At 37.7% G+C, this 17,977-nt stretch overlaps 2 protein-coding genes across 2 annotated transcripts in view; one reads left to right on the top strand and one right to left on the bottom strand.

Annotated features, from left to right (window-relative positions):
- LOC124163439 (interleukin enhancer-binding factor 2 homolog) overlaps nt 1-9,986 on the bottom strand; it is a 38,866-nt gene extending 28,880 nt beyond the window's left edge. The window contains exons 1-5 of the mRNA XM_046540347.1: nt 9,882-9,986; nt 9,367-9,556; nt 5,066-5,194; nt 4,701-4,869; nt 1,966-2,149 (exon numbers count right to left, since the gene is read on the bottom strand). Of these exons, the coding sequence (XP_046396303.1) occupies nt 1,966-2,149; nt 4,701-4,869; nt 5,066-5,194; nt 9,367-9,552 (668 nt within the window). The 5' untranslated portion in view covers nt 9,553-9,556; nt 9,882-9,986. The remainder of the gene's footprint in view (nt 1-1,965; nt 2,150-4,700; nt 4,870-5,065; nt 5,195-9,366; nt 9,557-9,881) is intronic.
- Nucleotides 9,987-10,628: 642 nt separating this feature from the next.
- LOC124164250 overlaps nt 10,629-17,977 on the top strand; it is a 41,100-nt gene continuing 33,751 nt past the window's right edge. The window contains exon 1 of the mRNA XM_046541493.1: nt 10,629-10,896. The gene's annotated coding sequence lies outside the window, so the exon portion shown is untranslated. The remainder of the gene's footprint in view (nt 10,897-17,977) is intronic.

Here is a 17,977-nt window from a genome sequence, read left to right as displayed (position 1 = left end):
TAAGCACTGCCGAACGAATTTGTTCTGTTTTCTTTAAAATAGTGAACAATGTCGATGTATTAATTCCAAATCGCCTCGCTATTTCACTCTTTGAACACTCTCCACTTACACAATTGGTGCTAGCAGACGGGCGGACTAATTTTTAACCTCACTGCGGAGGCGCGGGAGGGAGATGACAAATGAGCAATGAAATGTGTACTCGAGAAATTTATTAAGGAAAGAAGAATAGGAGAATACGGAACATGTAGACGTCGACGTTGGCGGAAAAAATGCCGTTTTAAAAGCATTGAATTCCAGAGATGTGGCACGTGGTCAAAAAGTCAACCTGTCGTAATTACGAATGGCGCAAGAGAGGAATCGAGTCATTATCGCTAATACGAATTTATTTTACATTTAAATCATAGGGTTTAAAATGGTTCCTTGGGTAGCTGTCGCTAATTCGAGCTTGTCGCTATATCCCGTACTCGTTATAAGGGGCTTCCACTGTATTAGGGATGGACGGATCCAGGATTTTTTTCTGATCCGGATCGGATTCTTGATTTTCAGAGCCAGGTCTTTGGATATTATCGGATCCAAATGCATTTTCAAATTCCTGCTATAAAATGCTGTAATTATCCAAGTTTCTTCTGGGTACATACAATCAAAGGAATGCTTTTTAGCTAGACATACATATTTTTATTAGCTGTCAAATTATTTTTTTTATGCGATAAAATCTTTACTTTACACGTTTAGGATCTTAACTTTTACGCTTGAGTTTGGAAATGAAAATAGGTTTAAATCTTCGAGTAAACCAACTGAATTTTAATATTCCTCACATAAGTTTCCCCCAAATTTGGTCACTTTATCATCTCATACTAACTTGCGCTTCATTTGCAAATGCTTCATTAACAGTGAGGTGGATTTTGCACTTCCTCACAATAGTATAACAATATTTGGAGGAGGCGACCGACAGCCGAGGTCATTTGCACCATGAGGGAAGGGTAGGGAAGGAAGGGTGGAGAGAAACCCGGCATCGGCATCAGCTTGCTCTTAACGAAAGACGCCAAGGGGACCACGGCTTAACGTCCCATCCGACAAACAAAGTGCTTGAAAATTATACTGTTAGTAAATCTTGCTTTTACTATCCCAGCAAGAGAATTATTGATTCTTATGGGTAAAGCATACACTGAAGTTTCCTAGCTAAGTTTTTTCTACTCCGCGGAGTGCTGAAATTTCAGCCAATGAAGCAATTGGAACTTAAACTTGGTTTCAATTTTTAGAGTCCACAGTATGATTTTGCAACATAAAAGAAAACCAAGTGCATGTGTATCATGAAAATGCTTCTTGCCACAACACAGAAATAACATAATTCCACCATGTGAAAAAAATAGGAAAACATCAGACACTACATGTGCATTAAAAAAATTCCAAACACAAAATTATAATGTACACGGATAATTGTGAAATAATGGTGAATAATGAAATGGTGAAATAATGGTGAATGGCAGGCTTCCGTAAAAGAAAAAGTTACAAGAAATTATGAAAAAAATGCTTAGGTAAAGACTCGATCCCCAGTCACCGTTATGGCATTTGCATACCGTAACCACTGGACTGTGACTAGCCTCTGAGAGCGTTGTGAAGCCAATACATTTGACCTGTAAATGTTTAAATGCATTTTTTGCTGAAAGCACTGGTTATATCACCCCACATGGGGAGTGATTCAAGAATAGAGCCTGACAGACTATAACACTACATAGTTTGAATGCTGAGACGTGGTTTTCGGACACTCTCCTAATGGCATACTGCCCCTGAGTCTCCAGTGGCTCCTAGCCTGCTGCAAATAATGTGTGTAATGCTCTCAGTTTGGTGGTAGCTTTTTTGCTTCAATCACGCCCCATTTCCTTATATGTATTCCATAAATTTTGCTCCTCAAATCTCTCTGCATCAGAACAATGAATGAATGATTTGCCCAAAGTTTTCTCTCACCTGTGCCTGATGGCAGCTAAGTGACTCTGCAAGATTTTGTGGTCAAGATGAAGATCTGGATCCAATTTCCTCATGTTATGATGCACCGTGGTGACCAGCACACGAACTCGACATCCAGCCCCAGTATTTTCAGTCGCACTTTCCGCAATCTCAAATCCCCTCTCATTGGTGGCCATGGTGATTGCTGGAATGCAAGAGTGATTTTTGAGAAAGCTAAAAAAGCAGACATCAGCATTTCTGTATAACTGAATTCAATGAATGAATCAAATAACCTAAAGCATGCATGTAAAACTCCATCAAAGTAAAACCCCATACTATGATTTCTAATGTAAAAACAAAAACTGCAACTTTGTTGCAAGGTTTCATTACACGCACGTACACATGTGCTTTTGTGAGTTGCATCAAAACAAGATGAACAGAGAGTTCACGTACAGTTGTCATGGTTGGAGAAGTCTGATGACAGCAAACATAGTGGGGGAAGGGTGGGGGGTCAGCATCGTCTAACCACAGGTACGCACTGTCAGCAACTCATTAAAGAGAGAAATGCATGCACCCATATGAGAGGGAGATAAGGGGGCAAATGGGATCCGCTATTGGCCCTAATACTGTCTCACCCCACCCTTTTGAAGCTGTCATCTTCCCCTGTGGCGACTTGTGGCAATTCCCAAGTGAAAAAATATCCATCTAATCACACATCTTGGTCAGAAATTTCTATCTCAAAGACAAGAGAGTTGAAAAAAAATTGTTATGTATTGATTGCAGGCTACAAAAATGGTTACCCAATCAATATTGTAGGGAATATTCTTACAGCAAGCATCTTTATTAAATCATCTTTGGAAAAAATCACAATCCTGTTTCTGAGTCTGCATAGACAAAATTTATTTAAATTTTAACAAACTACAAGGTCTATGCTTGAATCTTTGAATAACACCCCCTCAGGCCTTAAATTATAATTTTTGTGAGTTTAAGAATGAATAAATAGATACTATTTAAGATAGGTACCGCAGTATTTAGGAAAAAGGCATTGAACTTTTTCCGCTCCAAAATGTTTTACTCTTTAAAAGAATTTTTTGATTCAAATTTTTAAAGGAGTGGAATGAGTGATTAATTTTAGTTATATACAGTGTTACCTCAATATAACGACACCCCACGGTGCACTAATAAACACTCGCTATAGCGAATTGTCGCTTTACCGGAGGTGGAGCAAATAATAGCCAATATACCTGTTGCGAACAGATGTACAGGAACAGGAGTGGTGCGGCGACAGATAAACATCTATCCAATAAACGTAAGCATAAATCCAGACGAAAGGCGATGTTTTTTTGCATCACTAAATTTCCTTACTCAAATAACGACTAACTATTCAAACAATTTATAAGCGCCGCACTGAATAAAAATCATGCAAAGCATTGTTTCGTAATCATTATATTTATCGAACGACAGTTTACCACATAAATTTGAGACTGAGCACTCCATTAACTTCATTTCTAACAGATCGCTAGCAATTACAGAGGTTAAGGAGTCTTGATGAAAGTCCTACGGCGTCGAAACCCTCGCTATGTCGAGAGCCGACACCGAAAGGGTCTCGTAAAAACGAATTTTTTAACACACTTATTATAGGGTCAATTGACGGTGCATCGGCTATCTCTCGTAATAGCGGGGGTGTCGCTATAGCCCGTACTCGCTATAACGAGGTTCCACTGAATACCATTTTTTAATATGTATTTTACCATGTATGTACCATGTATTTTATATTATCTTGTACATGCACTTTGTGTAATTCATTGACGTGCCTTACATTGATGCACAATGCTGTAATCAATCTCTGGGCAAATAAATAAATAAATACATCGGAACACTACCTCAGCCCCTTCACATATTTGATACAGTGATAATCACCACATCTTGTGACAATACCCATTAACATAAAAAAAAACAAGGCGGTAAGTAGAAATTAAGAAACATTGAGCATAATGTGGTATTTGGAAGTGAAATTGCATATAAACATGAGGTACAATTATAAAAGCAAAATATTGTTGGAAAGAGGGCAAACTTGCGAGTGGATCCCACACGTGGACTTTATTAAAGGAAAGTTATGTAATTGTAGAGGTTCTTTACCAAAGGTTTTTTAATAATTATAAAAAAACTGTTACTAGGTTATTCTCCATTCATTTTTTTCACACAATAAACTTAACAACTACTGTCATATTTAACTATTAAATTATTTGGGTCAGAAAACTGCACAGGAAGATACAAAAACCTATCCAGAAGACATCCTGTTAGCAGTATTGTCTAGCTTTCAAGTTTGGACTCCATGCTTTAGCAACATGCTCAGTACAATTTTGAAAATATATTATAATTAATATGATATAGGTATTATACTAAATCCACATGATCAAATACAACTTGAAAGTTAAGGGAATATAGAAACAATAACATGGCAATACTCAAGGGAATTTTGCAAGGTGCATTTATCTACACAATAGACACAGGAAATAGTTGTGTAAAATGGATCAACAGTGGAGGGGAGGCATGAATTGATAAACAACAGATTTTCTCCTGATGCCCTGCGAGTATAAAGCTCTCCTCCATTTTTATTCAATAAATGGAGCAAGCGAGTTAAAAAAGCATGACCAATAATCGTATAACCAGTATGGTGTCACTCACAATATAAAGGGAAAAGAAAGTCCACATTAACTTTGCAAAGATGAATTTAAATGGTAATCAGTACATACGTTCACCAGGATGTTGCTCCAGTAATGTGTTATGGACAATTGCTGCCAGGGCATCAACAGCCTCTCTAGTTGGAAGTGTTTTCAAAATAACAACAATGTCGGCAACATTATGTCCCGCGACCATCGTGCCTTTCTTGTAAGACCCCACCTGCCTCACCTCCTCCAATTGCTATGGCAAAAAGTAAACAATTATACTAATACACTCAATCAATTTTCAATTAAATAATCATCACTGTAATGCAGATAATACATCACTTTCACAAAAGATGAAGACCATTTTGAAAATTAAAGTCATTTAAACTGAGGAAGAAATTACCAGAAATTGTTGAAATTAAGAGTACAATCAATGCAGAACAAAAACTTACACAAGCATCAAAGTTTCCAGACGCCACAATGAGATTGTCCATCACAGACTGTATCTTGGTCACTAGATTGGATATCGACGTCTGCTCTTGAGGTGAAGGTGTAAGATCAGTATTTCGTTTAATAAGGGCCTGAAAATCAAATATAAATACTCAATTAAAGATTAATTAATTGAAAATCTTTAATAGTATACCCACATTTTTCTTTCAAAAAGATAGCAAAATAACTTAGTCAACCGCACAGCAGAAAAACTCCTAATGAACTGAGGTTATTGTGAGATAACCTCAGCAATAATGCACCTATTATCATAAAATACAATAACTAAACTAAAAAAGAAGAACTTTGTGCTTTCACATGGCTAATGACATGAAGAACTCTTCGGCCTCTCTCTCACCTGAACCATCCCCCCTCCACCTGCCATGCCCTCCCTAAGGGAGCCTCCTCCCCCTAACTTCTTTCGTACCATATGACCAAGTTTACTTTCCCCCTCCCTCTTCCCTGTTGACCAATCCGTTCAACCTAATTACCTTCCTCCCTTACCCTCCTAGCCTGGTATAAAAGGATGTGATGGACCTCTGTAGAGTTGATGATGACGTCTAACGTTGAAACCATGGTCGTGAATAAATATTAATGTGAAAGCAAAAAGTTCTTCTTTTTTAATTGAATTATGAATCGCTTTCACCAAGTTACGCCTCAAACAATCAAATACAATAATATTAAATCTATTGTTCAGCTGGCCATATAACATAGATCTCGTCAATAGAATATTTTAACACTAGGAATACCGTACTTGACACCCCCCCTAGAACTACCGAATGGAGTCATTTTGACTCCTACCTTATAATTGTTTATTTTTGCTGTTTATGTCTGTTTTTATTGATAGATTGCATTAGTTTATCATTTTTGTTAATAATTGCAATATTTCAGACGTCGTTTTAACAAAAAAATATATTTTTTTAAAATGCGAAATTCGACAGTGTTGCTTTGAAATTCTTTTTTCTTACATGTTATGTTGCTTTAATAGAATTATAATGGAGGAATTGGATAAAACAGCAAACGTACACTTCTCAACACATTTTATCATATTGTTTGAATGATCAAAAATATTACTTCGGCTACATGGTAGTTGGGAAGATAATTAACTAAAGCAAAAAAATGCAGTTGATACGCCACGCATTTGCCTAAGGTGCTTTAGAGTTCAAGCATTGTCGTTAATTTTCATTGCCCACACAAAGACTTTTGGCAGGTCTTACAATTCCCAACTGATAGATTATTTTTGCACTTTGGTTTTGCCTGGAAATAATTTTTTTGCAGAAACCCGTCAGAAGATTCTGCGGCATTGGACACGCAACGCTTTTATCTACATCAAACATGAGGATCAGCCAACTCTGTAACGAGCTTTTTCTAAAACGTCTCGCGTGAAATGTTTTGGGTAGTCTCATTGTACACTATCCATGAATACCTGCTAAGTCGGGAGTATTTTCCAACGAGTAGATAGGCTATCACTGAGTAGACGTTCTTGTGGTATATTTGTGATTTCATCTCTTTTGGTTATTCTATTCTCTTTTATTTACCTTTCCCACAATGCTAGTACCCTGGATTTTTTGCTGTTCAGCGAGTTTGACTGAGGTAAAGTAATTATATACAGTAACATTTCGCTCTTTTTCAGAAATGGTTGCATTAGTTTCAGTACTGCTAAACGGTAATCTGCATGAAGTGAATTACCTTTTCCAACATAAGGGAAGGCATTTGCAAGATATTTGCTTTACTTGTCAACAGGTAGCCAATATTTATGGCCGTATTTGTCCGGATTAGAAGGAATGTACAGAGTGAAATATACCTAATTGCACTGGGAAAAAGTTGTTCATCAACTATAATGTACGGACCAGGTTTGTAACAAGCAATGTAATTCTCTATGAATCTATCGTACACTATTGAAAAGAGGGCAAACTTGACAGTTTTGAGCCGCTGGAATCAATTAGATTTCTCATCAACTCTTAGACATTGCAAAATGTTAACAAACCTAGTCGTTCGTTGTAGAAAATGGTATTCCCCAGTCGTTTGACCAAATACTCTCAATAGAGTAATCATTTGTACCTGATATTCCTCAGGCATAAAATATGGCTATACATGCAACTAGCTCCACATCGGAAAGTGTAAAATCTTCGTAATTTTGCCTGCGTGGTTCCACAATTGTACATCGCTTTATGTGAGTCAGTATAAACGAATCGATAAATAATCGTATATAATACCTTTTTTTGTAACTACCCATGAAAGCGAAAGTAAATGTAAATTACTGCTTATATTTCGCACGCGTTTTGTCTGAATCTTCAGACTCACTAGAAACGTTTTGAGGAATAAAATCCTCGACTTCGTCAAAGCCGAAATGATCTTTTGTTTAGCGTTCCGATTCACCTTCCGGTATAGAATGCAACATAGATAGGACTTCTTCACGCTTTCGCCTACTTCTTCTAGCCATACTCCCAGTCAGGAAAAATGAAATCCTTGCTTCATAGGAGTTTTGCAGTCCACTCGAGAGTTCACTGGATTCACTAATGCAAAGGACAGCGCACGGTTTTCCTGTGCGGCACCCGGCAGCCAGCGCTGTCAGAGCCGAACGTGCTAGGACAGTAACTTTATTTCATTCTACTGATTTATTTTCCTGGTTCATCAGTATATCAATTTTTCTGGGGAATCGGTATATCAGAGGTACTTTTTCATATTTGAAAATCAACTTCCACGCAGTCAAGGCTGAAATAAAAGTGCTGCAGCGCAATGCACAGTATTAGCGGGCGGCAGCAAAGGTGGGCGGCGAGAAGGAGGGGAGGAGGGACAGACAGAACGGATTCTAAACACATGGATTTGAAAATGCTATGAATTGCATATTCACCACTTTATCGCAAGGTAAAATAATACCAGGACATTCACATAGTTTGTAGATCCAAACACAGACCCGTAAAATAAGAAATGCTTTCAAAGTCTCGCAAATATGGGCCAAAAGGAAAATAATTGTATATTTAAGCCTTTGATTGATTTATATTAATTATTATTGACATAAGAAGAGATAAAAACTTGTATAAATATTACTATTTGGTGAAAAGACAAGCAAAATACATTAGGGAGTCAAAATGACTCCCTTTGGTAGTTAAAGGTAAATTTTGAAAAACGTGCACTATTTTATTTTCTAGAATTATTTTAATCGCACAGCCTTATTTTGTGTCGAAAATGAATAAAAGTCACGGAATTTCAGGCCGGAATTCGGAAAATTTTAGACAGGGCAGAGAAATAAAAATGGCGAGGAGTCAAAATGACTCCATCGGTAGTTCTAGTGTTAAACAATAGAAGCAGAAGTTAGATGTGGTGACCACCAGGGGCAGCACCAATTAGACCACAAAGTTCTCAAGGGTTCTGACACAATGCATCTGTTCATTCAAGAGACCGTATTCGTACAGCATAGCAATTATATAAAATTACAGATTACAGACACTTTTAGAGGTTATCATCAAAATAATAGATTTCAGGGAAATTGTGAGCTTATTGAATATTTGGGAGGCTGAGTGGCTATGACTTCGCCAAAAATATTTATATTCCGACCAATGGCTTGAATATTGCTTCTGCCACAGGTCATTCAAGCATGTTAGTCTGTGTTAATTGGAAACAAAAGAGAATTTTAAAAAACCAGTATACATATAGCAAGGTAAAATGTAAATTCAAGGGAGTGGTAGGATTTCCAGATCTTCAAACACAGGTCGTCCTGGCATTCTAACAGACACACCCTAAATGGCTTGGACAGATTATTTGCAATGATAAGTCTACGACAGCTGCTTGCATATTTCCCTAAAATTATCAATGCTTGCAAGAGCAAAGGTAAACATTTGTTACTCACAAGAAAAATAACAATTTCTTTCCAATATATGCAAAATTTCGAGAACTAATCATATATATACTTCGTATATAAGTGTTTGTGATCAGCAAAATGACTGAATAGGTACAGGAAAAATGATTTCATAGCAAATTTCAAGCTATACACTTTACCCTATGAAACACTTTCAACTTTCATAATAATAGCATTCAACTGCCATAAAACGGAGACGATTCGATGTTTTAGTGAAAATTATATTCATTCAATTCACTTTAAAATCCATATGGACACGTCCTCTCCACAATCTCCCCTCGCTGCTGGAATTATTCCGCTCACAATGTTCGAGAGACACATTAAAGTATACATTTAAGTGATATCGCGCGAAATTGAGCATAAAATGCCTCATATATTTCATAATTACCTATATACATGTACGCATACCTGGGTGAAAGCAGAATCGTCCAGCGGTGCTTTTACCCTAGGAAATGTTGATTCACAGATGGCCAAATCAAATGGAAGTCTTGGAACAAATGACTTCACTTTAAATGGTCGTCCAATTCCGCCTCTTCCAACTCCTACAGCAACTCCACGACCTCCTCTTCCTCGCACCATTTTCATAGCAGCCATTGCCCTGACAAGAATAACAAAGCGAAGGTGCTAAACATGTTCTAGTAGCAACACATCATACATTTCTACCACAATATTTTTCCTGCGCTTCAATCTTCAAAAATTAGTTTAAAAATCATATTTATAAGCATCCACATGACTTAAAGAAATAGATTTCCCACATTTTTGTGTGACATTTACTCCACTGCTTTGTAAATCGTCAGGCACCCCACAGACAATGGTCAGAAGAGTTTAAAGACAGGAGGGTTCGTGAGAATGAATCCCATGAAATAAATGAGAACCAAAGACAGCTCCACCAGTACCTTTTCAGTCAAAACAACCTTACTTACCCTATAAAACTTAAAGCCGGTGCACGACAACGACACAATCACGATATCACCTAAACAATATGGCGTCGCTGCAAAAATCCCAAAAATCATTACACTTTTGTCTGACGCTTATTATGTGCTTCCATCTAGAGCCTTCCGCCCGTACTATTCGTACCAATGAAATGAAATCAATATCGGTTTTCGAAAAAACGCGCCCACGATTGAATTACTAATCTGTGTCTTTTGTTGCAATTCGGTTGAATCATTAAATAAGCACGAAAATATGATACATTTCGAGGTTGACGTATATTTTAAGCCGTTATTTTCTCTTACCAACGTTATGTCTAAAAATGTCTTTATAATTGACTAGTGAAATTATAACATTGGTATTTTGTTGAATTTATTATATCAACCAACTTGCACCGCCATCCGCTTCTTATTTTACCCCAACTGAATAAAATCTTGAACCTGAAGAAAGGAGCTTCAATATTTCACTGCGTAATAATCCTGTCTTGCATTCAGAAAAAGTAGGTCACGGTCATTATATCCTACGGTCCAGTACCTATCTATATCAGAGGATCAGTTAACTTTTTGTATGAAAAATAGCCCTTCAGCTATCTCTTGTCTTTGATATTATCGCTATAAAATATTTAAAAATGAATTTAAGTCGAGATAAGTTCCTCGAAGCAAATATTTCCGTCATCACAACTGATGATAAACTAATAATGTTTGCTTGGTTGCATTATAGCCTTCACAGTGCGCGTCACCCATCGCGGTTTCAAGGCTCCACGGTCACACCAAACAAAACACCGCTTTGAGAAATTAGGTGAAGGCAATCGGCTCCGCTTTAAGGCGTTGGATCAGCTTGTATCCTTCTAATATCTCAGTTATACCAAGATCTCAGAGTGAAGTGTACTCATACGGAGCGACTTCGGAGCCTAAACCCATCGAAGTCTGTATTTCAACATTACAGCGGTTAGGAGGGAGATTTCCCAAGTTTTTTCCGCACACACCTTAGGATATCATCAACATTTAGGTAAGTAAGCGATTTTTTAAAATCTCAAATTAACCGGTAGATGGTGGAATTATTTTCTGACGTCTGCTAATAATTTATATTAACCGGTAGCTGAAGCTCATATGACCTACGTAACATCAAAATATCTCAGAGAATCTCACTAGGCAGCATGATCTAATATCACAAATACGCATTTGAGAGATCACATATGATCCCGGAAAATATACATATTACTTATTTACCGCTATTTGGCTATTATTCCCCCTGATTTTTCCGGGCACATATGTGACCACTCAGACACAGTCGCGGATACAGAAAACACTAAAAGGGGGGGGGGGGACGCGACGCGATGCAAAGTTTAAGAAAGTGATTATACACATATAAAAGACATGTGATTATACAAGACAAGTGATTATACCATCTCACGACATGAAAAAGATACAATTTTGGTTCTGCAATGTTCGGCAATGAAGGCGGCCCCGCAATGGGGAGCGCGCCCCCCCTTCGCCCCCATATATGTGACATATATGTATCCGCCACTGCTCAGACACGTCTCAAAGCCGTTTAAATGCCTATGAGATCATAATTTCTCGAGAGATTTCTCTGAGATATTTTATGCTTTTCGGACCAGTTCTTTATCAAAGTTTTTCACTGATTTATACAATTAGTAGACGCGGTAACAGTCGGTAGCCATTCCGTGCAATTCCTTCACTCGTTGGCGGATGCGGTCGACTAAATATGATGTGCTACACTAAAAAAATTATTAGAAAACACTCTAGGGCGACTAGAAGGTACAGAGGTAGCGGGAGGCAAACTCACAGGAAGTTAATTTAGCAGGATCGATAGTCGGTGACTAAATAAATTTATGAGCAGAGTTTTTGTTTATGAGCCCTAATTAAAAATATTTTTTATGAATTGCGTCTCTCAAGATATATCCCTACAAACACAGAAAGGATTAAATCTGTATTAAACACGTATTTTGAAATCCACGAAATCTCAATTATATCTAGATTTAATCTGTTGCAAAGGTGTTGCTATGTCCTCTTTTTCTCATATTATATCTAGATTTAATACATGAAATATCTTGCCCCACAATACAGATTTTTCAGAGATTAAATCCAGATTTCAGTATCTAGATTTTCCAGGGATACATTATAGTACTGCTTTTCATTTGAACTTTTATCAAGGAACCTTTGCGTTACAATTAATGAAATATATTGAGGAAGCTTCCCTGAAGGAAAAACCCTCTGACCACCACAATAAGATCTCTACCTATTCACCCCTTAGCTCCAACAATAATTATATCATCAAGCACCCAATAAGCAAAATCTTTAAAAATTAACTAACCACTATGCAATAATAAACTGACTTGAAGGAAAAAGATTGTTTATTTGGATTGAGAAAACATGACTCATAATAATTGATATTTTATTAAAAAGGTACAAATATCTATTTATATCACATACAAATTCCAAGCATTTCAAATTAAAGTGAAATTAATAATTTATTAATTCAACTAGCTTTTAATGTGCCCTTATCAATGTCATAGATTTTTAGGTGGAAAAATACATTAAGTAACCACTTCGCAATAATACACTGACTTGAGGAAAAAGGTTAATAATATGGATTAAAAAACATGAGATAGAGTAATTGATGCTTTATTAAAAAATCACAAGTATTTTTTATTATCATTATATATGAATTCCAAATTACTATGAATCTAATTGATGTTGAGCATCATTTGCCTCCTCCTGCCCCTTGCACTGGCCTGCCACAGCCAGAAAGGGAGGAAAGATAAACACAATATACTACATATAGAAAAGTGGCAGGTGGATAAAGTGAAAGGCTTTGCAGTCAATATAAAATAAATTTTTAAAGTACTAGTTCAGGGAGAAAGCAGATCAATAAAAACAAAGGCATTGAAATCAACAAACATGACGACACTCACGGCAGAGTTAAATGCTTATAATACAAGGTTAAGATAGAAAGCAGATTCATAAAAACAAAGCCATTTAAGTCAATATAAGTGAGCCCATTGAAGTCACAGTTTAACCATGGGCCCAATAACGGTCACTCTATAGTGAATTTTTAGGGAGAGAAATGATAAAATTTTTATATTGCAAAGTTCAGTTAGAAAACAAGTTCATAATAACAAAGCCATTGAAGTTAACATACCTGAGTACACTAGAAGCACAGTTCAACCATGGGCTTAGTAAGAAAAAAGTTAATGGAGAAACCAGGTTCAAAAGAAGGAATCTGAAGGGAATTATGGAAACGGAGTTCAGACTTCAGGGTTCAATAAGCCCACCGAATAACATTGAGAAACGAAAAATTTCTCCTCGTCGTCGTTTTTGTTGCCAAGACCATCCCTCATTACTATTTTCAGAGGCACTTTACAAATTGAAACATTACGATACAGTCATAAAATGAAGCTCATAATGAACCAACGTAATAGATAAATGTGCACCAACGTAATGGAATATAGTTTTTAAAAAAAACTATGCATGTATATTGAATGATAAAGTTCACTACATACGGAAGATCCAGGTTACTGTGAGGTGCAAATACGATACTTATGCAATCGATGGATATTAAGGAAAAATATAACAGATAATGGAGCAAATAAACCATATGCAGCTCGTGTCGGTCAAAACCAGTCGTTTAGTAACAATAACAAAACACACTTTCACACAATCACTAATGTTTCGGCCATTTTGAAAAATTACGTCACCGACGCTAGCGCCGCTAGTGGCGCAGAAACTTCGGAAACAGATTTAATCCGTATTTAAAAAGGATTTGGAAATCTAGATTTGATGTATTTTGAAATCTCCCTAAAATACAGATTTGATCCTTTTTGTGTTTGTAGGGATCTTGCCGTCGTTATAAATCCAATGAAGTTTCCGGCAATATTTTCGCCGTTGAAAAGCAAAACTATTTATGGTCTTGTAATTGAAACTGAAAATCAGCTGTAATATCAGATTATGGCTGTTTTTCCTTATTTAACCAATATTTGGAGGAAGAATGTTTTTTGTGAACAATCAAATCGATACAGTGGACATCAAATAACGGAAAAAGAATTGATTTCACGGGTGTAATGGACTAGAAGTTTTTTGAAGTGCTTAAAAATATCTTCCAACTTCTAAATTCTCTGACGACGTAAAATATAATGCTAATTGGTTTAGTTCCAAATAATTATGAGGTTTAATCTTTTGTAATTATGTAAAAATGTAATTATGAGGTCTTCATTGACTGAAGTATTAAGTATTAAACAACCGCTTCAGTACTGCGGCATCATCATCATGAAGTAAAAAAAATGAGCCCACTGATTATATAATTTTCAGTTATGACTCTCCAAATTGGTACCAAAGCCCGAATCCTTCGCTCTAAGCAAAAGCAGGGTTCGCAGTACGCAGGTTCTGCAGTCAAATCCTCACGTTTTTCAGATGTTACACCCCATTTTCATATAATTTATATTTTTTCATACCCCATAATTTATATTTTTTAGAATTTTGATACAAAGTTTACCTTTTAATTAGTCATTTTTGCATTCGGAAAATAATTTGGATCAAATACTTAAAATCTATTCTGGGACTCCTCTCGAGCTCCACACCATATTAATTCGTTCGTTTTCCGAAACGTCGGCCAATACGATTGAATTAACCTGGCGTAAAGCCCGAGAAGACTTCCTGAATATTATTCCCCAGCAAAAATTTAAATCTTTACTTAAATTCTACTTTAATCATGGCCCATCTTATTCAAGTTCTTCATCAAAACGTTAAGCATAGTTTTTTTGAAAGACATCTTAATTTTAACTAGGTATAGTAACGTATTTACCTCAGAGGCTGCAGAACATTTCGCCAGTTTACATCAAATTACCAAAAACAAGAATATTTTAGAGTCGCAAATGCAAAATTTCAACCGATGCATAATTTACTGAAAATAAGGCTTTCACTTGGATGATATCAATCTCCATTCGTATGATCCTATCAAGAGACCACCATCCGGTTTCTCCGGCGACCACCTTTAGCTTACAAACGAAACTTTCTCTCCAAACAGGCGAGTTCATCAAGAGCGCTATGATGTGCGCATTGTGAGAGAATTGACTGGCCGAGTTTGATCGAGTTAGCGTTTATTTAAGTCCTTTAATGTTCGGGGAAAATGCGAATTCCTAAACCTATTCTTCTAGGAAAATATCTAGTGTTATCGTATCCGTCGTAACTGGAAATATAATGCGGTTTATAAGACTTTATTCTCAATGTCACTTTGGTAGCCATTCTGAAACTGAATGACGGTAAGGTAAGAATCGATAGAGTGAACTACTATTACAATCTGTGGCAAATCTTTGTGTTAAACATTGCCTCACAATTTTCTTGATTGTTAGACACCGGATATCGCTTTCTTAATTAAAACTACCCGTAATATGATGGATAATTGAAATTCTTAAACTTAAAAGGAATTATTAAAGAACAGATAACGTGGAGGATCGGGATGATGTGTTGGCTAGAATGTTGGCTCCGCACCTCGTGGGCTCGGGCTCAAATCCCAGCGGTGGTAGAGAGTTTTCCGAGATCATTAGATTCGTTCTTTAGAGATTTGTGAAGGAAATTTAAAGTACAGCACTCCATCCGTCGGATGGGACGTTAAGCCGTGGCGCCTTTCGTTAAGAACAGGCAAATGCCGACGCCGGGTTTCTCTCTACCCTTCCTTCCTTCTTTACCCTCCACTCATGGCGCGAATGACCTCAGCTGCCGGTCGCCTCCTCCAAATACCACACCATACGAACAGGGAGCGGTTACCACGCTATTCCCACGGGATGTACTTTAGAAAAAAAATCCGAAAATTTACACTTACCTTTTTTACGCGCTGATACCCAACACCGTTAATACCTATGACATATTTTTTAATAATAGGGGTGGCTTAGGGTCGAGGGTGAAGTCCCTGTCTCGTCCGCTATTCAGATTTGTCTCGCATTCCGTGTCCGTTATTTATTATAAGTGTGACAAGTCCACCAACAGCAATGCTCTAACTCGCAGGCATGTGGCCAGAAATTCTCTTGGGGCGGGCAGCCAGTAGTAATAAATTAAAGTATACCGGGACTAGCCGCGGTGAGAATTTTACGGAGTCACCCGCAATGCTCAAAGCGTGCGAAAACTCCACAGAGAAAAAAAATCATTCTGGAAGTTCAATTCATCGCTGGCTATCGGAAGACATTGCTAAATGTAACCATATCGAAAAATGGAGTGTCAGCGGATATATGTGGCCCTTAAGTAGTGGTCCCCTCAGCATATGTACCGCGGAGAGTCGGCACGAGAGAAAGAATTTGGGGGCGGGTTGCGCACCATCAAATTTAAAAAAATATATATTTAACCACCCTAGGAGAGGATAGGGGGTGGGTGGCTTTGGGGTCTTCTGCCCCCTCGAAAAGTTTCCCCACAAGTGGCGACCACCCGTGACAATAGGGTGGTTTCCTATTATTTTTTTATTGCCTAAATCGAAAGATTATTACTCCTGGAGTGCGTATTTCGCGCTTTTAGATTTTTAAATGACGATATCTATTTTTCGCGATCAAATGAAAAGTGAAAAATTTCAAGCGCGCGAAAACGTGACGCGTAAGTAGGAAAGTCCGTGCGACGCATTTCTGGTTCCCCCTCTCTCCTTGTGAAGTGACCTTGATCGAGGCTCTCAGCGCTGATAGGACGCAGGATGCTAGCGGATAGCTGAGTACCTTGCTGAATGGTAGCGCTTGGCTTAAAAAAGGTTTATTAATACCTTATCAAACGAAGAAAACTTTCCGACCTTAGCCAGTTTTAATAGGTGATTATTAAGACATGTTTCCCTGAGCTCTGTGCCTCATGCATGCATTGGTAACCTCAGACGATGTATAACTCCTATCCTCTCCTGTAGAAACTAGGTCCCTGTGACGTCACGCGGATTGGAATCGCATGGGCGCCAATCTGGCCCTTTTCAAATGAGGATAAAATTTGACCCTTGCCATTCGTCTAAACCGGTATTTCTAAAACGAAATAATTTGTATATTATGAATACACTAATGGTGGGTAACGAATCGCAATCAATGCCTATCGTTTTCTTTGATGAAGGAAACTACCCTATTCTGCTGAAGAGATAACTAGCCCAGGGCCACCTATCTCCCACTCTGCCGATCCATTTCTCTATAAGGAGATACATTTTATGACGTGTACCAATAAACAACGATTAATTTAAGATTTTTTTTAATTTGTACCTATGCTCTCATCACATAACCAACGTTTACAACGCAATTTTTTTCTTTCGTCCCTGTTTCCTCACGGCGGCGTAGCTTCGAATATGACTCATGAGGAGTGATAAACGCTAAAATAAACATGATTAGAGGAAAAACTACTCGAGCGTTCTCTTCGTGGGGAAACCGTTTCCGTTATCACAAGGATGTGATTGACTCGAGGATCGTTAAAAAACTTTGCGCAACCCACTTGAGGTCATTGCATTCTACTGAGATTGCGACAGTGACGCATACTTATGGAGGCACCCCACCGTAATTTCTGGAAAAATTGAAAATTTGGTCATTCATAAGGTGCCTTTCAAATGTAAGTTCTTATTTCACAAGATTAGCAAACAGTGTTTAAAAATAAATGATGAATACCTATAAGCCATTTGTCTACGCCCATTTGATCTCAGATCTGTTAAAGCTGAGTAGTATGTACAGCCAAGGAAAGTAATGAACCAACCCCTCACCCAAATATCGTAACGACCTCCATCCACCCCTGGATTGCGATCACAGCGCACCGTCATGCTCATCATCATAATTACGGCTCCTTTACCTTATTTATTGGACATTAAATGGTTTGCATATCGGCGCCAATACTCTCCGAATGAGACAGATGCCTTGAAGCAATGGCATCCTTGCAGAGGTTGGGGATTATTCTACTGGAGGTCGCTCAGCAGAGGGTTGCATCGACATAAAACCTTCAAAACAAATTTCGCTTTTAAAGTTTCTGCAAGAATTTTCGTCTCCGAGCGCCATCCCCCCCAAAAAACTACCTTCATCTTAAATCACATTCTGGCCAGTATAGCGGGCACTAGAATATTTGGGAGAGCTGAAGCCCAA

This window comes from Ischnura elegans, chromosome 8, assembly GCF_921293095.1.
Source record: "Ischnura elegans chromosome 8, ioIscEleg1.1, whole genome shotgun sequence".
Taxonomy (NCBI): domain Eukaryota; kingdom Metazoa; phylum Arthropoda; class Insecta; order Odonata; family Coenagrionidae; genus Ischnura; species Ischnura elegans.
Note: the sequence above shows the minus strand (reverse complement) of the source record. Positions and strands in the feature narration are given on the sequence as shown.